This window comes from Mirounga leonina, unplaced genomic scaffold, assembly GCF_011800145.1.
Source record: "Mirounga leonina isolate KUSES-001 unplaced genomic scaffold, KU_Mleo_1.0 Mir_151, whole genome shotgun sequence".
Classification (NCBI taxonomy): Eukaryota; Metazoa; Chordata; class Mammalia; order Carnivora; family Phocidae; genus Mirounga; species Mirounga leonina.
The window spans coordinates 58465254-58485669 of record NW_023270377.1 but is presented as its reverse complement, the minus strand read 5'-3'; the positions used below and the strand labels follow the sequence as shown (position 1 = coordinate 58485669).

At 37.7% G+C, this 20416-nt stretch overlaps 1 protein-coding gene across 1 annotated transcript in view; it reads left to right on the top strand.

Moving 5' to 3' along the window:
• Positions 1-19353, top strand: part of PDK1 (pyruvate dehydrogenase kinase 1) — an 89061-nt gene extending 69708 nt beyond the window's left edge. Inside the window, exon 10 of the mRNA XM_035007762.1 lies at positions 17065-19353. Within this exon, the coding sequence (XP_034863653.1) occupies positions 17065-17100 (36 nt within the window). The 3' untranslated portion in view covers positions 17101-19353. The remainder of the gene's footprint in view (positions 1-17064) is intronic.
• The last annotated feature ends 1063 nt before the right edge of the window (positions 19354-20416 follow it).

Sequence of the window (20416 nt, the reverse complement as noted above, 5' to 3'; positions counted from 1 at the left end):
TTAAAATTTCAACGTGCTCTACCTTGTGAAAACCCACCGCCTAATCAACTCTACGGCTTGCCTCGCCAATCTATGGATAAACTACAGGAATAGTTTCACTTGGGAGGTGGTCTAATAATGAGTAGAGAAGGCTTTACAGACAAGAGTCCAGTGGCCTTCCGGAGATGGGGGTTTTGTCACTACACTCAGTTAGCCCCTCCCCATGAGATGCTACACCACAGACTAAACAAGTGTGGGAGCCCCCACAGGCTCCTGTCAGAATTTCCTGGACTTTGGACCATATGTGGAACTTCTGTAGCCCCTGACCCACATTTTGGGGCACAGCTGCCAGCCCCCTCCCCCACCATGGTAGCATGAGCCACCAGATTGCCACAGCTTAGGGCCCCCTGCTTTAAGGAGATAATCTGCCCCCAGTAGCAGCTTTCATATTCTATTTCTTTAGACAGCATTTTATTAAATGCAAAGCTCCTTGGGCAGCAGTGTTCACATTTTCCCCATGTCGATATTTTGTCACACATCCAATCATTCAAAACCAAGCTGATTCACTTCTAGTAGTTTCATTTTGGTTGCTCTTTGCTATTCCAACTAATAGGAAGAGCTCATTTCACTCCATTATATTTCTCATTTGCACAGCGGATCTTATATTTTGTTTTACTTAACTTGGTCTTCATGTATGAAGAAGGTGAAAAGAGCTCATCTGTGTTTTCCAAGGTAGAGGATCATTTCCTGGTCTTTCTGGGAAGTGGCATAATGTGGAAATTAGTGGAGGTTGTGGAGATAGATTGGGTTTGATTTCTGGTGTGACATTTACTGATAGTCTGACCTTCCACAGGTCTCTTCATGTTTCTGAGTCTAAATCTCCTCAAAGACAAAAAAGGACAATACATGTAAACTTTTCAAATTATTATGAGAATTACATGAAATAATGTATGTGTAGAATTAAAACTTAGTCTCTCATTTACTAGATATCATAAAAACAATCTAAGCATCTTTTTGGCCCAGATTTAGGGAATAAAGGAAACATCTAAAGATAAGGAATCTCGCAGAGTGAAAGCTATCTCTGGACCTGTTGTATTTTATTTGTACAAACGATCTGCTGTCAGTGGCCTTACTTTGAGCCAAAAAGGAAACAAACAAAACTAAGAGCCAGGTTTCAGTAAGACTAAATTTAATTATCCTTTGTTTTATATTCCAAATGACTAGTTTCCTTTTGTTGTTAATTTGCTTTACTAAGACTATCTTTAGATTTCTGTTGGGGAACCTTTAACCTCTAACTTGAGAGAATTGCTGAAAATCACTAAATACATCTTTGGTAGGAAATAGTGGAGTTCCTGAGATTTATGTCTGATTCTTCCCTTGGGTTGTGAATTTCATCACAAAATTCAAATTAGGGGATGGGTTTTGTTTGTACATTTTTGTTTGTTTGTACTCCATATATGTTGAAAAGCTATGAGTGGAAGGAAAAAGCACTCAATCTGTTTTCCTTCCAGCAGCTATAGTGTTTGGAGTAAAGAAGGAAGTCTATCTTGTTTTTGACACAAATTCAATATGAAGTGTGGTTTCTTTATCATACCCAAGCACTTTAAATATGGTAAGTATTCAATAAATGAATAGTTTTCTTTCTCTGTACCCATATAGTTTGTGCCTAAACATCACCTTGCTTTTATTAGAAACTTTGTTGTCCACATTAAATTCACTCCAGTTTGTTTCCATCCTTCTCTCTTCGGGGCTTGACATTGTCCTTAGGTACAATTAGGCAGCTTTATTTTAGAACAGTGGATTTCAGATTTCTAAGTGTTTTTTTAAACCAAAACACTTTCTTTTATGTTATGATACCATACAGTACATCATTAGTTTTTGATGTAGTGTTCCATGATTCATTGGTTTCGTACAACACCCAGTGCTCCATGCAGTACGTGCCCTCCTTAATACCCATCACCGGACTAACCCATACCCTCACCCCCCTCCCCTCTAAAACCCTCAGTTTGTTTCTCAGAGTCCATAGTCTCTCATGGCTTGTACCCCCCTCTGATTTACCCCCCTTCATTTTTCCCTTCCTTCTCCTAATGTCCTCCATGCTATTCCTTATGTTCCACAAATAAGTGAAACCATATGATAATTTACTTTCTCTGCTTGACTTATTTCACTTTAAACTAAAACACTTTATTGAGCCTCCATGATAGTGGTAGAATCACATATTAAGAAAATACCTAACAAGCCCTTCCTCTAGCCTTGCCTGACTACTTAATCAATCCCTTTGGAGTAAGTTATTGAAGGCTCTTTGTTAAACAGCAACCCTTTTTCAGGGAAGTGGGTATTTTCAAACTATAATCAATCATAAACCCTGTAGTAGAATTAGCCAGCTAGTTTGTTGAGTCTAACAACTTGAGTTTCCATCCAGCAGGAATATGAAGGAATGAGATACAGGGATGTGGACGTTTTGATCCTGCATGCAAGTTCTGCTTATTGCGGAGTCTGGTAATCACTCTGGGCAACTAGAGAAAATAATGAACCTGGGGTGTGAGGGCAGAGGTTCTATGGGCTTGAGAGAGGCCAGAATTGCTTAGTAGTGCTTTAACAGATTGATAGGAATTAATAGGAGTGATTTTTGATTGATGTGTCAATGTACTCATCTAATTGAGCTCATAACAGTTGAATAGATGGCCATACAGGCTGGTGATAGGTTAGGGCCAAAATGGATGGATGTTTTTATTTATTTATTTTTAAAGATTTTATTTATTTGAGGGGGGAGGGGAGAAAGAGCAAGCTTGTGCAGGGGGGAGGAGTAGATGGAGAGAATCTCAAGTAGACTCTGTGCTGATCCTGGAGCCCCATGCCGGCCTCCATCTCACAACCTTGAGATCATAACCTGAGCCGAAATCAAGAGTCAGACACTTAACTGAGTAAGCCACCCAGGTGCCGCTGGATGGATGTTTTTAGAGACTAAAGTAATAGATCATTAAAGAAAGGTGATGACGATGGGTTGGTGAGAGTGGGAGTTGGTGCAGAAAGAGAATAGGTATACTTTTTTTCAGAGTGGAGAATTAATTCCTTAAGTCAGGGTGTAGTTTAATTAAAATATAATTAAGTAAAAAAAAAACACCAACAAGAAACACAGTCTTGTGCTTATAAGGTCTAGGTTTGACCCTGGCTCTACTGTTAATTTGTCATGTTTCTAAGGGCAAGCAAAGTGCTTTTACTTTTACGTAAGTTATTTTCAACTCTAGAATAGAAACTGTAATGCCTGCCCCACTTCCCTCATAGGGTTTCTGTAAGTCACAATGAAATAATGTGAAAGTGCGTTATAAAATGCCATAAAGCTTCACAATTCTATAGATTTTGATAATTTCTGTACTTATTCCTAAGTGAGTCTTTTTTTCTTTAAAAGCGAAAGCTAAATAAACAAAACCAACATCAATGCAATATAGCATTATCCCTGCAAAGAAAAAGCTTCTTATATGGTTCTTAAAAAAAAAAGGATGGGCAATATACCATTAATACCCATTTTTTTTTTTAAAGATTTTATTTATTTGACAGACAGAGACACAGCGAGAGAGGGAACACAAGCAGGGGGAGTGGGAGAGGGAGAAGCAGGCTTCCTGCCGAGCAGGGAGCCCTATGCGGGGCTCGATCCCAGGACCTTGGGATCATGACCTGAGCCAAAGGCAGACGCTTAACGACTGAGCCACCCAGGCGCCCCAATACCCATTTTATGCAGGTTTTTGCTTGATTCTATATTTATAGAAATGAATCTAGTATTGATCATGCTAGTTATACATATTTAAATGGTTTATAACTGGAAGGGTGTTTTGTAACTCAAGTAATGGGAAAAAAGCTTTCTGTATTGAGAAGATTATAAACCAAGAGTTCTGCTATTACTAAGGTAGCAATTTTAAACTTTCTTCAAAGTTCTGCTGGAAATACAAATTACATTAGCCTGACTGGTTGCCAATCAAGGAAACAGTCTTCACCAGGGTTGGTTGACATCTGCCTGCAGCCTGCAGAGCAACCATCCAATGAAGCCACAATTTCCTATGAGGGGAGAGTATGAAGAGAAACTAAAATAATTATTAAAGCACCATTTTAGATACACTAATACCCATGTTTTTGTCTGTAGCTAAGCAGCTAGAGTAAGCTACTTGAGTTCAATTAAATTGTGAAGATGTATACAGTTTATTTAGTTGGAGAAAAATAATCACAGAATTTAATCACAAGGTTTATGACTCAGATAATTACTGTTCCGTTGTTCTAGGAAGTACAGATATAAGTGGCATATCTGGGAACTAATAAGGATATGACCTTGAAGTTTTCTTTGGGTCTCTTAAATTTATTTATTGCCCAAAAGTGGAGAGACCAATAGCTCAGGGTGTTGGGATTTTGCTAATTGCTCTAGTGGTATTTTGCTTGCAGTTATTATTGATGTTTAGGACACTAACAACTGTCTAGATTTCAATCACGCTTGCCATGATTCATCTTTGGGAAGTAATTCAATAGGACACTGCAAATCCAAAAGGCAGAATCATTGAGGGATACAAACTATATGAGACTCTTGACTTCGGGAAACAAACTGAGGGTTGTGGAAAGGGAGGTGGGGGGGGATAGGGTAACTGGGTGATGGGCATTAAAGAGGGCATGTGATATGATGAGCACTGGGTGTTATATTCAACTAATGAATCACTGAACATTAAAAAAAAAAAAAGGCAGAAGTGGAGAAAATTCTTCCTGGAATGTCCCTTGAACTTCCCAGAGTCAGTTATTTTGAATAGGCTCCTGATCTCTGACCACAAGTGAGATGCTTTTTACCTAAAGTTTTCTATTTAGATATTCTCAAGAGCAGCTGCCTTGACTTTTACTCTGGTCAAAGCATGATTTTATTGGATAACACAATGCATTGGGAAACAAAAAGCCTAGAGTCAATTCCTAGTTTCACCACTGGTTAACTGGGCTGTCATTGGCTGCATTTAATATTTTGTTGAAAGTCTCGGGCGCCTGGGTGGCTCAGTCGTTAAGCGTCTGCCTTCAGCTCAGGTCATGATCCCAGAGTCCTGGGATCGAGTCCCACATCGGGCTCCCTGCTCGGTGGGAAGCCTGCTTCTCCCTCTCCCACTCCCTCTGCTTGTGTTCCTGCTCTCGCGGTCTCTCTCTGTCAAATAAATAAAATCTTTAAAAAAAAAAAAAAAGAAAGTCTCTATAGCATTCATTAAACCTTATTTATTGAGGGCTCACAAGGCAGACAGCCCATTACCAGAAACTTTATTAGTATCTTTTGCTATGTAGATTTTAGTATATACACTTAGTAGAGAGAACTACAGAATATAAAGTTACCTGTGAATGAGCTTATATCTACTAATAAAAGGAAATGAGGTAACTGCAAAAATGTATATAAATGTATATAATGTACGTAATGTATATAATAACCATGTTTTCTGTATTTGAATCTTTACATCTGGGGCCTTGCTGACCCTGAAGATAGGAAATAACTCTCCTTTCATGTGCAACCATCTAATAGAGAGCCCTTACCTCCAGCCCTTTTCAGGCTCTCACACTTCAGGCCACTATTTCCATAATCACTCTTGCCCTAATCACGCCAGGGCCAGCCCTCAGACAACTTGGGACAGTCTCTATGCCCCAGAGCCTGCTGAAATTATTCAAACTAGCCAATCTTAAACTGGCTTACCCTGGTCTCTTCCATTCCTTCCCACAGAAACCACAATAAAGGTCCCTGCCCGTAGTTTCCCCTGCTTCCTCTACCTCCTGACCAACCTTGGTACTTCCTCATGTGGCCCTACATGCTGTGCTGGGCCTCCTGTGTTTATGTGGGTATAAAACATGACAGTCATTTCTGTGTCTGTATGTCTTACCATACCCGATTAAAACAAATCCTGGGTATACTTTTATAACAATATATTATTCAAAAATGGAGAAAGCAAGCATAAAATATTTAGATAGCTCAAGATTATGGAGCCCATTTGAAAACTAATTGTTCCCTACCTCAAAGCTTATTGATTCAATCCTTCACTCAAAAATAATGATTGGGCACTCCCTATGTATAAGGAATTGTTTTAGGGAATATAAATCCACCTTGTCATAACAAACAAAGGAGACAAACTATTATATATCTCAAGCATTTTTCTAATTTATATTCAATTTCGATTTGACATTTTCTCTGGGTTTTCCTATTTGAAGCCCTCTCTACCTGCTCTTTCTTTCTGCTCCCCTACCTCCTGTTTTCTCAAATCAGCACTTCCCTGCTTATCTTCCTCCTCCTCTTAGCAGATGTGTATCACACCGTGGTGCACCTGGCATGCTCATGCCCCACTCACACACCCCTTATTCGTACATTACAACCCACCTGATGCCTGGCTAAGCAAATTTGTATTTCAGATCATGAACTATGAAGAAATAAGTTAATAAGAGTCTAACCATTTCTATCGACGTACAGACTTTCCTGCAAAACCCATCAAGTAGATTTCTGCTTGTATCTCTTTGACTAAATTGTCACGTGGCCACAGGAGCCTAAAATTGAATAAGACACACAAGTACCCAACAATACAATTATGTATTTACTTCCTTTACTACAAATCAAGTTTTTGGTAGCAGGTAAGAATGAGAGAAAAATGGAAACTGGTAGGCAACTCTGTGTCTGCCATACTTTTCAATAAAAATGAAGTTGATGGACCTCTTGGTAGGTTCAGACAATGGTGGCAGCATCACTACCTGCCCCCTCATATATCCTCCTCAAATAGTACAAACAGCAGAAAGAAAAAGTAAATTTATATGCAAATCATATTTCAGCACAACCTGGAGATAGAGAATGTCCAAACTTCAAATTAACTATGAATAAAAAAAGAATAACCAAATCCCAGAATGCAGCTTCTCACACTCCCACCCCAACCTTGCTGCCACGAGGCTCTTGGGTGAGCAAAAGCAGACCCAGAACTGCAGGCAAGGCAAAATAGGGAAGCTAGTGAAGAATCCTAAGTTTGAAATTATTCTACCACCAAAAAGACTAAGTCCACTCTAAGCCTGTAAATACTAAAAAAGCATCCAGGAATGAGCATGGGTGTAAAAAAACTTCTTCCTTCATGACAGTCATTTCTGCATCTGTGTGTCTTGCCATACCTAATTAAAACAAATGCCTGGTGACCTTCTGTAACAATACATTATTCAAAAATAGAGAAATTAAGGAAGGAAACTTGAAGTATGGTGATTTAAAGGGACAGGCAGGATTTAATATGGCACTCTTTGAATCTCATAGCTCTGGGTGGGAAAAAAGAAATATGAAAAAGGAAAGGAAAAAATACCCTTTGGGTAGTAGAAGAGGGAAGAGGAAAAAAAGAAAAGGGGAAAATAAGAAAAAAGGGAAATCTTATGTTTCCATAAGATAAAGGAGAAATATAAAAAAAGCAAAGGACTCATGGCCCTCCTTACCACTTAAAAACACACCCCCAAAAAACTGCCAAAGTACCTGAGTTTTGCTATACCAGTATGAAATGATGCCATTAGGGGCATCTGGATGGCTCAGTCAGTTAAGTGTCTGCCTTCAGCTCAGGTCATGATCCCAGGGTCCTGGAATCAAGCTTTACATTGGGCTCCTTGCTCAGCAGGAAGTCTGATTCTCCCTCTGCCTCTGCTGCTCCCCCTGCTTGTTCTCTCTCACTCTTTCTCTCTGTCAAATAAATAAATAAAATCCTTAAAAAAAAAAGAAAGAAAATAAATGATGCCATTAAACCAAGAATCTCAAAGCACTTCAATACCATAAATACGAACAAATGTAAAGTCAAGTCCACATAGAGATACAGTGAAAACAAACGAAATGAAATTTCATGCCTATCAACTGAGGCAAATTCTCCTCTGATAAGACAACCAAGAATAAGAAGGAAACTATAAAGAAGAAAACTGTAAAGAAAACTGTAAGTTCACATCAAGCAGAATTGAGTACTTTCATACAAGCATTTGGAAATACGAGAAACTGTTTTAAATAGTGCTGGGAAAATAGGACAGCCACATGCAGAAGAATGAAACTCAACCATTCTCTAACACCATACACAAAGATAAACTCAAAATGGATGAAAGACCTCAATGTGAGACAGGAATCCATCAAAATCCTAGAGGAGAACATAGGCAATAACCTCTTTGACATCAGCCGCAGCAACTTCTTTCAAGATACATCTCCAAAAGCTAGTGAAACAAAAGCAAAAATGAACTTTTGGGACTTCATCAAGATAAAAAGTTTCTGCACAGCAAAGGAAACAGTCAACAAAACAAAGAGGCAATCCACAGAATGGGAGAAGATATTTGCAAATGACACTACAGATAAAGGGCTGGTATCCAAGATCTATAAAGAACTTCTCAAACTCAACACGCACAAAACAAATAATCAAGTTAAAAAGTGGGCAGAAGATATGAACAGACACCTCTCTGAAGGAGACATACAAATGGCTAACAGACACATGAAAAAATGTTCATCATCGTTAGCCATCAGGGATATTAAAATCAAAACCACATTGAGATACCACCTCACACCAGTTAGAATGGCAAAAATTGATAGGGCAAGAAACAACAAATGTTGGAGAGGTTGTGGAGAAAGGGGAACCCTCTTACACTGTTGATGGGAATGCAAGTTGGTACAGCCACTTTGGAAAACAGTGTGGAGGTGCCTCAAAATATTAAAAATAGAGCTACCCTATGACCCAGCAATTGCACTACTGGGTATTTACCCCAAAGACACAGATGTAGTGAAAAGAAGGGCCATATGCACCCCAATGTTCATAGCAGCAATGTCCACAATAACCAAACTGTGGAAAGAGCTGAGATGCCCTTCAACAGATGAATGGATAAAGAAGATGGGTCCATATATACAATGGGATATTACTCAGCCATCAGGAATGATGAATACCCAACTTTTACATCAACATGGATGGGACTGGAGATTATGCTAAGTGAAATAAGTCAAGCAGAGAAAGTCAATTATCATATGGTTTCACTTATTTGTGGAACATAAGGAATAGCATGGAGGACATTAAGAGAAGGAAGGGAAACATGAATGGGGGAAATCGGAGGGAGAGATGAACCATGAGAGACTATGGACTCTGAGAAACAAACTAGGAGAAGGAAGGGAAACATGAATGGGGGGAAATTGGAGGGAGAGATGAACCATGAGAGACTATGGACTCTGAGAAACAAACAGGGTTTTAGAGGGAAGGGGGGGGGATGGGTTAGTCCGGTGATGGGTATTAAGGAGGGCATGTAATGCATGGAGCACTGGGTGTTATATAAAAACAATGAATCATGGATCACCACATCAAAAACTAATGATGTATTGTATGGTGACTAACATAACATAATAAAATTAAATTAAAATAAATAAATAAATAATAAATTAGAAGTACAAAAACTAAAAATAAAATGGGCAAAATCAGAATAAATGAAAAGGGTTGATTGCATTTAGGAAAACAATGGAAGAAAAAGACAAAATTATCTCAAAAATAAAGAATAAATTGCAAGTTGCCCAAGAGAGAATAGACTCAAACAATTTAATAAGGGGTATTGAAAGAGGGCGAGGAAACCCTGGAGAAAATGAAAATGGCCTAAATAAAGCAGTAAAAAGGACCAGTGGGAAAGCAGCAGACTTGTAAGACAGGCAAAAAGGGAATAATTTTCGTGTTAACAGAGACCCTGAAGAAAAAAACAATAAAGCAGAGCTAATATTTAATTTTTTGAGAGAGAGTGAGAGAGAGCACATGAGCAAGGGAATGGGGGGATGGGACAGAGGAAGAGAAAGAGAGAGAGAGAGTATCCCAAGCAGACTCCCTGCTGAGCATGGAGCCCAACATGAGGCTCATTCTCATGACCCTGAGATCATGACCTAAGCTGAAATCAAGAGTTGGACGCTTAACTGACTGAGCCACCCAAGTGCCCCAACAGAGCTAGTATTTTAAACTATAATTCAAGATCACTTTATAGAATGAAAAAAGACTTACATCTATACATTCAGAGAGTTCAGTGGGTACCAGGAAAAATTAATCCAGAATGATTAAACTCTTAAGACATATTCTAGTAAAACTCAATAGATTTCAAAGACAAGTATAAACCATCAAGGTCTCCAGGCAGAAATATCAAATAACTTACGGAGACAAAAGAATTAGACCAACATCAGACATTTCAAAACCAACATAAAAAGCTAGGCAACAATAAAACAACATTTTTTAAAAGCTTAGTGAAAGGAATTGTGAAGCAAGTATTTTATATCCAGCTAAGGTCTCCTTCAAATATCAAGCATATAGAAAAATCAATTTAAGGAATTTAGGGAATTATGTGCCCTTTTTTTTTTTAGCCTTTTTTGAGGCATTTACTAGAGGATAAATTTCATAAAAATCAAATCATGACTAGAAAAATTTCAGCCCAAGGACTGATGGTGAACATTTAAAAATATATAAATGCCCTGTAAGACTCAAACAGTGGGAGTGAGGGTAGACAAAAAATATGCAAATGTTACCTGTTGTCACAAAATAGAAAGACTGTTTCAAAACGAAAAAGTTATAAAGTAAAATTCATGATCGCTTTATAACTGACAGTGAAAATGAATATATCTTTATGACAGGCTGGCAATAGTAATATTTCAGAATGTAATGCTGTATGGATCTGGAAACAAAAAACCAGAAATAGAGAAACATGGGCAATATGACCAATATGGAACTGCTCTAAAGATGAATCTTTTTTTTAAAGATTTTATTTATCCATTTGACAGAAAGAGAGAGAGAGAGAGCACACAAGCAGGGGGAGCAGCAGGCTCCTGCTGGCAGGGAGCCAGATGTGGGGCTCCATCCCAGGACCCTGGGATCATGACCTGGACTGAAGGCAGACGCTTAACCGAATCTAATAACAATGACCCAAAATGGAATAGAGGCCATAGGAGTTGGTCCTGAATGCAATCTCCTAGAGTGACATTAGCCACATGGTGCATGAGTCAGATTTATCTGCTACATGTCAGCCATTGGAACCTCATCAGAGCTGGCCCCAGGGCAATGCTGGTCATCCTAAGTACAGTGTATATCTCCTTTTCTCCACCACCTGTTTCAACCTACCCACCTACTCATCCTGTCCCCCTGACACCATATTTCTCCAGGACACTTCACCTTCAGATATAGATCAAGAACATAGCCTAAAGAAATAGCCAAAAAGCAGTATGGTGCTTGAGAGGTTGGTACCACATTTTTACTTTGTCTTTATTTTCTAGGTGTATGTATGAACCCTAAGGTGTGTGTGTATGTTTTTTGTTTGTTTGTTTTTGTTTGTTTGAATGTGCTGAATACACTTCCATTGGCCTTATTTCCTAGGTGAGTCATAGATTGTGGGCAACCACTATAACTATTCCAGCAATGACTCCAAGCACCATCAGCAAAACTTTCAGGTTTTATTTTTAGAAAAAAAAAATCACCGTTCTTAAATATGGAGAATGGCAATTTTGCAATTTTGCATCGATATGGTCTATTTGTTAATATCATGTACTATGTTATTAGCCACTTGTAACTTATGGGCAACCTATTATTTATTTTTCCATTTTTAGATGCAAATAATTTTTAAGTATCCTCATATTTTCACTCCTGCCTGTATTCCAAAACTATTGGCACAAACTAGATTTTTCTAATTTTCATGGTTCAAACTCACTGGGCAGAGTTTCCTTCAGTTTCTGTCATCAAGCAAAGTATAAAAAGCAAAAAGTATCATAAGGCCACAGGATTCTTCACATTCACCCTGAGGAATCATTCAGTTCGGTCCTTTGAGCTTTGCACTATTATTTTTCTAGATCAACTGCTTTAGAGCCTAAAGATAGATTTTTTTAAAAAAATTAATTTGTAAATCTTACATGAATTTTAAATACAAATTGCCATGACCTAAAATTTTCATGTTGATGGGCAAAAAAACTATACTCAATACAGTATAATCGAAGACCAGTATAATCTAGGATTGCTTAAAGAGAACATTCTATAATATGGACTACCTGCAAAATTAATGGCAATTGTGATTTAGAATTCCAAATTTCCCTCTCCCCACTTCAATGTAATGGTTCAATATAGATACACTACTCTCCCTTGAGACATTGATTTTTAGATGTTGTACATGATATCTGCACATTTCAGTGATTGAAGTACCTTAAGTTTTTTGGTTTCTCATGAGATAGGGAGATATGGAAAACAGTTTGGGTTTTCTCACTTTGTAGCATTTCATCACTGTTACCAACTTCTTTAATGCCCAAATGACTCCTGTGTGAGGAAAGGAATGCTCACCATTTATACTTTGTCTAAAGTCTAATTTATAAACCTTTAGACAATTAATACAGCTCCAAATATTCACACATTACTAAAATAACTTATAAATTAAAATTTCATATGTTTAACAAACTAAATTTCTGTATGTAAATATTGATGCTAAACTTAACATTTTTTCTTTCAACTGAAGCTACAAGTCTAATATATTAGATTTTCTTAAATGTTCTAAACACATTGAGAAACAGAAAAACAAAAATAATATTATAATAATTACAACACTGATCAGTACACTTTGTTACAAAAGTGTACATTATATGTAGATTTATTTCTTAATTGTCTTTATTTATATTTTTATTCTTTTTTAGGTTTACTTCTCAAAATCTCTAGCATTATGAAAGAGGTTAATAATCTATGGTTCAGGGCTTGAGATAAAAGACAAGTGTGCATGCCAAGGTGATTACCTGAGTCCATCATCCAATTGCATAAGCTTTTTTAAATAGTTAGACTTTATCCATTGCCTCAGGAGCTACATTGTTGAAATTACTGACTTTGATTCATCAGGTATGTTTGAAATTTTTTATGATCTAATCTTTTCCCCCAAGTGGCTCATCTTCATAGTACAGGTGATGAAAAATTACTTTCCTGCTCTGTTTGGGTGTCTTTTAAAAAAGACAGCTTTATATGTCCTTTTTGCATTTGTTATTCTGAGTATCTTTTCTTTCTTTTTTTCTCTTTCTTTATCATACAACATGGGAGAAGTCTATTTTGCAACTACTCATTTTGAGTCATTCAGATCTTCCTCAATTAAATCAGTTGCCTTTGGGTAACTTTGTTTTCTTTCTCATCAACCGTTGAGACACTGAAGATTTTTTCATCTTTATATACAAATATTAGAAATAATTATAATATAACTATAAATAATTGACATTGGAATGATATAAATATATAGTAGATAAATAATTGCAATGATAAAGTTCCTGCTCTTTAGGAATTTTCAAACTAAAATAGCTAAAATAGATTGGAATATATCTACAAGACAATGCCTTTGATTTTTTCAGACTCTTAATATTTTAGGCCCCAGGTGCTTTCCTCAGAGAATAATAATACTTGTTCCAACTATTTTGAGGGTTATCATAAAAATAACTTGAATTCATGGCTGTAAGATCCTTTCGTAGATTACTGTCTACATTATTATATTTGATATAAAGGCTATTCTTTTTTTTTTAAAGATTTTATTTATTTATTTATTTGAGAGAAAGAGAGAGAGAGAAACAGCATGAGAGGGGAGAGGGTCTGAGGGAGAAGCAGGCTCCCCGCTGAGCCGGGAGCCCGATGTGGGACTCGATCCCAGGACTCCGGGATCATGACCCGAGCCGAAAGCAGTTGCTTAACCAACTGAGCCACCCAGGCGCCCTAAAGGCTATTCTTGATACAGTGCATACTGATAATGTAATTAAACCACACATCTGGACACAATGAGTAGTAAGGGGATATGTACATCCCTCTGTGAATGTCTGTGGTGAAACATGACTACAGAAGGAAAAGAGAAGAGTCATAGAAGAAAATTCTATTGTCACCCTCAGGCTATCCCCAGAAAGGATATAAGGAAAGTGAAGACAAGTAATAAGTAACATAGTAAAAACTTAAATACATTTAAGAGGAGGAAAAGAAAGTTAAATGTGAACTTTAAGAAATATGGATTCTCAATGAATGATTATTCCATGAATGGACAAATTTGGATAGGGTAGCAGAAGGTCAATAGCTTTTTTTCGTTTACCATTTCCATAGAAAACCTTAGGAATAGGATAACCACAATGAGTTGGTTGAGGTAGGAGTATTGATAAAAAGAGCTTACCTGTTTTTGATAGAGATGAAAATTATTCTTGGAATGCAAGTAGGTCTGCAGAGAGGAAGGCTAATGTGGCTCCTTCCCAAAGTACTGATTTTATATTCTTTATCTCTGAACCAGTTGAGATTTTCATTTCAGACATTCATCTCCCTTTTCAAGCTGTTTAAAGTTTAAAATTAGCATCATTACATCAGAACAAAATCTTTTGCTAAGTCATAGCTCAACTTCATATATTCAGTGGATTTTTTTTAAATCCATGAATCACCAAATAGTGTTGATAGATGACATACCTTCTTTCCTACACTCCTTGCCAAGTAAATTTGTTTTTGGTTTAGATGTTTGTTCTTGTCACAGTCTAAATTTCAAGCATATTTCCACAACTACTAAGGATTTATGTTTTTAGATCATGATAAAAAAGAAAGATGGATCTCCCTATATTTTTTTTTTGTTCCAATGTGTTAAATTGTGCCATTTTTGGAGAGTGTAGCAAGTAGCGTATATGCTTTCTCGGGAAGAAACAAAAAATTCAGAGATTTTATTAATTAGGGTACCGGTATGCTATGCTTCTTTCTTCATGTATTTCACTTCCTGAAGTCATTCCTCCAGTAGCTGGCTAGAGTATATTTGTTGATTCCTTGAATGTATTTATTCTGCCTTTACACTTTGGTTGTTTGGCTGGGTTTTTAATTCAGAGGAAAAAAAATATTTTTTTTAGAATTTGAAGAGAAGTCCCAGGATGACAGGTCCAGAGAGCAAACTGGTCTGGTTTGGAGCAGAAAGATAGAGAGGGCCCTAGAAACAATGATGCCAAGGGAAATACCATCTGAAGTGTTCGAGAATTTGGAATAATTGTTGCTTATGCATTTCACAGCTTTGTTAAAGCATCTGGGAAAAAATAAAGGTGCACAAAAATTAAATTTTAAAAAGAGGCAATTATTAACTCCAGAAAAAAACAAAAAGTTATACAAGAAAGAAAACATCACAATGAAGTACTTGGGTTACATTGAATAATACTTAGCCAAAATAGGATAAGTATTGATTATAGAATTCTACCCAAAATTATATAGCTCAATTGGGAGGATGAATTCAAGGGAAAGTGGAGGGTATAAGAGGGCTCAACTACCATAACGGAAATTTATAGATCCCTAATCCTGTGTTTTTAGCAATAAATCACGATGATTCATAGCAAGTATAGCAGTCATTATTTATCACATCAAGACACTTTTGAGAGTGAAGGAGATCATTGGTAATAATTATGCCAAGACAACAGGCATAAACTGGAACTGATAAGCAAACTTGGTATATGTCACCCTAATTATAAGCATATTACTTTAAATATAGAGGTAAATGTCAATGAGACAGCTAATTAAGTTGAAAGTGTCTCTAGGGAGTGGGATTGGTGGGGAGAGAGTAGAACAGGAGACTGCTGATTTTTAATATAAGTCTTTTAATGCTATTTGTTTTAAACAATGATTATGCATTATATTGATCAACTTAAAAATTAAAATTTAGAGATTAGATTAGTCTTGCCCAATTGTTTTTGGTATGAGCCAGAATGTTCCCTACTGTCAGCAAGAGGCCATATCTGAGTCCTCCTATAATATTTATTGATACTAGTCATTTGATGTTTCTCCCTCTAAGAAAGGTGCAATTGGATAGTAAATACTCGGTCCTGTTTTTCTTTCAAATAGGGCTGTGGCACAAAGTAAATGCTTATTAAATAGTTCTTAATGAATAAAATAAAGATTCAGTAATACTTTCGAAGGCAGAAGAACCTTCTAGAAGTCAGGTTTATGAGATGATATTTTCAAGTACAGGTGTAATGGCCAGCCAGGCTTATCCTGAGTGTCTGGGATTCACCAGATGGGGATTCTGTAGACAACACGGAAAAGGGAGACCTCTTTACAAAATTTATCTTGAGAGAGAAGAATTTTGACACTCTTGCAGAGATCCCTTTATGGCAATGTTACCTAAAATGATAATAACTAAACTTTTAGAAATCATAGCCTGTAATGTGTGCCTTTAGGGATGAAGGGTTTTTGTTTTACTGCCAAGTTGATGCCTGTTAGTTTGTAACTTCCCCAAATTTTCATACCCAAAGAGTCTTCTTTCTTGTTATTTGAATAATAAGATTAAATCTTGGAGAAAGGGGGACTAAGCATATTTTCTATTGGGTAGCATTTCATAACCTAATGGGCTATACTAGGAGGGCTTGGATCAGTGATGAACACCAGAGAGTAAACACCCAGTTCAGAGTATTTGCAGTAGAAATAGAACCAATAGGATATGAAATTGCAGCTCATTGTTTCTCAGCATATTTGTCCTCTAAATTGAAATTATTATGGAAAAAAAATGGGGGGAGAAAGAAAAAAATTGGGACTGGAAGCAAAACAGAAACAAGAAAGAAATGAGGGCAGTAACACAGATATATCTATTGGAAATCCCGTTGAACTCAGCACACCTAACTTAATCTTATTAATATTTTTGAGGAGAATCCTCTGCCAAAAACAAGTACAAAAACTAAAAAAAAAACCAAAAAACAAAAAAGAAAAACACAAAATAATAGAAACCACTCTTCTTAATCTCAAACCCTGCTTTCTCAATGCTTAAGTAAGTATTTATATTAGATCTATTCTTTGTAGCAGGGTTATTTCGTGACACTTTCCTTGATCCCCAAAGTCTATCTCTGATAAAATAAATTCCAGCTAAGTGTTTCTCTTTTGCATAGCACCTTTGGTCACAGCCTTTATTACTCATATGTAATTGTCTGTTTACTTGTCAGTATCTTCAACTAAATTGCAAGCTCTGGGAAGATGCTATTCCATTTTGCTCATCATTGAATGCCCCACGTTCAGTGCTTGGCATATAGTGAATGCTCAATCAATATTTCCTGAATGAATGAATAAATTAATTATGTTATTCTTTTTTACTTTATATCTACAGAAGACACTGTCTCTGAAAACAACGTGTGCTCACTGAAGACTTGACTCAGACAATAAATTTGTGAATTTGGTAACTGTCAAAGCTCTCCAGCCAGAGAAAACAAGACAGTGGGTATTGTGACAGCTTGTAGGCATTTCTCCCAGCTTAGGGGAGCTTAAGGCAGGTCTCAGGAGCAACTACAGAGGGCCCAGGCCAATTAGACAAAGGAAAAAACCTAAGCTCAACTGTAGGCATTGACACATCTCTTTCTTTTCAGTGACTGTTAGCTCATTGCCTAAGCTATGAAGCAACTCAGGGGAAATATAAATTACGGCAAGAAAGTACACTATATCCTTCACCTGGCAACGGGCTTAGTAAATCTGGCTCATTTCTGAGCTGGTATGTGCGGCCTGGATATTGTGATCTCTATTGTTTCAGACTGTAATAACCATGAGGGTTTTTCATTTTCTTTGGTAAGAATTCAGTAGCAATCATTTAGATGAGCCACAGTATTTAATTTATTGAGAGAGGAGGTGGTGGCCACAGGGGATAGGAATCAAAAGAAGGGTAAGTGATTCTCTGAACCAGGGGCAATGTCCCTATTTATTACATAATGTGCTCCAATCCCAATGAAGGTGACACTTCTGGTGACTAGTAGCAGACATGTACATTATTTAATTTTGATTATTGTTGTTGTTATAATGGGGATATTAGTGCTCCCTTTCCTGATTCCCTTTGTGCAATTTGGCACATTTGAGAGGTAGTAGTTCCTAATCAGGGGATGGAATTTGAGTTATCACCACCTATAAGGATTGGGCCTCACTCTTGGTTCTGTCATTCAACAAATATTTATTGAACACCTATTATGGGGCCAGACATTATTCTAAGTACTGGGAAAATAACAGTAAATAAAGGAGAGATTATATTTATCAAGCAAGATAGATGATCAACATTAAGTAAATTGTGTAGAATATTTAAAGGTGATAAATGATAGAAAAGAAAAATCAGGGAAACGTGTACAAGAGTTTAAGTAGGTAGGGTGGGGAGTCACAATTTTAAACAAGGAAGAAAAATATAGGCCTTATTGAAAGATGGCATTTGAGCAAAGGCTTGAAGGTGGTAAGGGAGTGAGTTTGGAAGGCATCTGAGTTTTGTTCAAAAGTCTGGCTGCTATGTTGAGAATGATGTCTAGGGAGTATAGCAGAGATAACTGGCAGGTGACCCAAGTCCATTCTCCTTCTTCCATAGTATAGAGTTGTCAGTGGAAGCGGCTGGCCAGCCAGGGACCATATTTCCTACCTGTCTTGGCATGCAGGTATGGTCATCTGACTAGGAGAGAACAGAGCTGCCACTGGCCAGAGAACTAAATGTGCACTGGGGAGCTGCTTTGAAGACTTGACCTCGGCCTTTGACTACTGCATAAGAAAGAAGTAAAGGTGTTGTTCTTTAAGCCACTGAGATTTGGGGGTCCATTTGTTATGGCAATCCAGCCTACCCTAAGACAAAGGTCAAGGGCAAAACCAGGAAGACCTACTAGGAAGCTATTGCACTAATGTAGGTAAGAGATTATGGTGGCTTGGACCAAGGTGGTAGGAGTAGAGGTAGCAGAAAATGAATCCTAAATATATTTTGAATTTAGAGCCCACAAAATTACATGACAGATTGGATGTGGGGTATAACAGAAAAAGGAGAGGCAATTTTGACTTTATGGTTTGGGGGTTGATGCATTATCAGGTAGAGAAGACAGCAGATGAAAGAGATGTGAAGGGGTCAATTGGAGTTGAGTTGTGGATCTATAAATCTGAGGTAATTTTTAGTCTCCCAGTGAAAGTGTGGAATAGATATGTAGACATGTAAGTTTGAAGTTCAGGGAAAATGTCTGGCCAGGGATATTGATTTGGAGCCATCGGTGTGTAGATCGGTTAAGTCACCACGGGAGTGACGACAGTTACAAGAAGAGGTCAAAGGACTAAACCTTGGGCAACTTCATTTTATGAGGTTGGGCAAATGAGGAGAAATCAGCAAAATGACTAAGTAGGAGAAACTAATGAGAAAGAAGGAAAAACGAGAGTGTGATGTGCTGGAAAATACTGACCTACTATGCTTAGATGTGCAGCGCTCCATGCTAAGGATCAGGACCCACAAAATGTTTCCTTGCCTACTGGGAGCAAGGGAAAGACATGTCAACCAGTGAGACTGTGATGAGAACAAGCCTGGGGCCCAACAGGAAAGAGCTGAGAGGGCAGAAAACACTCTGGAAGCAACAGTGGTAGGCTGGGAAATTTTTGGATTCTGTTCTCTGAAAGGGAAGAGGGAGATAAAAATATTTTTTGAGCAACAGTGATAATCAGTTCTATGTTTTAGAGACAGAACTGGTGGCAGGGAGAAGGATGTATTTTGGAGAAGATGAAAATTTAGTAGGTATTTCTGAGACCAGTAAACTGAGCTAGAGATGAGTCAGTCATCTTGAGTGGTCTTGGGATCAATAACCCAGCGATCTTAATCAAGCTGGGATTAAGGGGTTAAATGAGTGTACTTTTCCCCTCCACTTCTAGTCCTTCACCTGTGCCCTTGATCTCAGCAAGTGACATCATTCTCTACCCAGTTGCTCATGCCAGAACCTGTTAATTATTTTTAATACCCTCGTCTCCCTCACCCTGCATCCAACCAATCGCTAACTGCTGAAGATTCTGGTCTGCTAAATACTGAATACCTCTCAGGTTTGTCTACTCCCCTCCATCCACTATGCCACCCTCTCACCTGAACCCCTGCAATAGCTCCTGACTAGTCTCAAAACAGATCCCTCCCACCTCGCCCAGTGTTCCTTCCGTTCGTTGACCACATTGGAGGCGGGGTGGGGAGGGGACTTTTAAAAACAAATCTTATCATATCACTTCCCTGCTTCTCTTCCTCCTGGGTTAAAATCCTGAGGCTGGCCTTCTGGGCCCTATAGGGTCTGATTTCTGCCCCCTTCACCGGCTCTGCCCACACACACAAAAACGTTTTGCTGAGTGAATGAATGAATGAATTAATGAAGGCTAAGATATAGCCTCGCTTTCGGTAAGTTATTTACATATCTGAAACCCCAGTTTCCTCTTTTGTAAAATGAGAACCATGATATTTCCCTCACTGGAATGTTGGTAAGTTAAACAGTAAGATACCATGTTAATAAAATGTAAGCGTTTAGCATTGCATGATAGTTTTGATCACTGTAAGTGAACCGAATTGGCACTTAGCACAGAACCTGATACATACACTCAATATCTACTTGTTGTTAATGATAAATCAGCACTTTGGGATTGTAATTGTCTTGGTGACTATTTCTATAAAATTACTTATAAAACCCCATACCATCTCATTTGATGCTGAACAG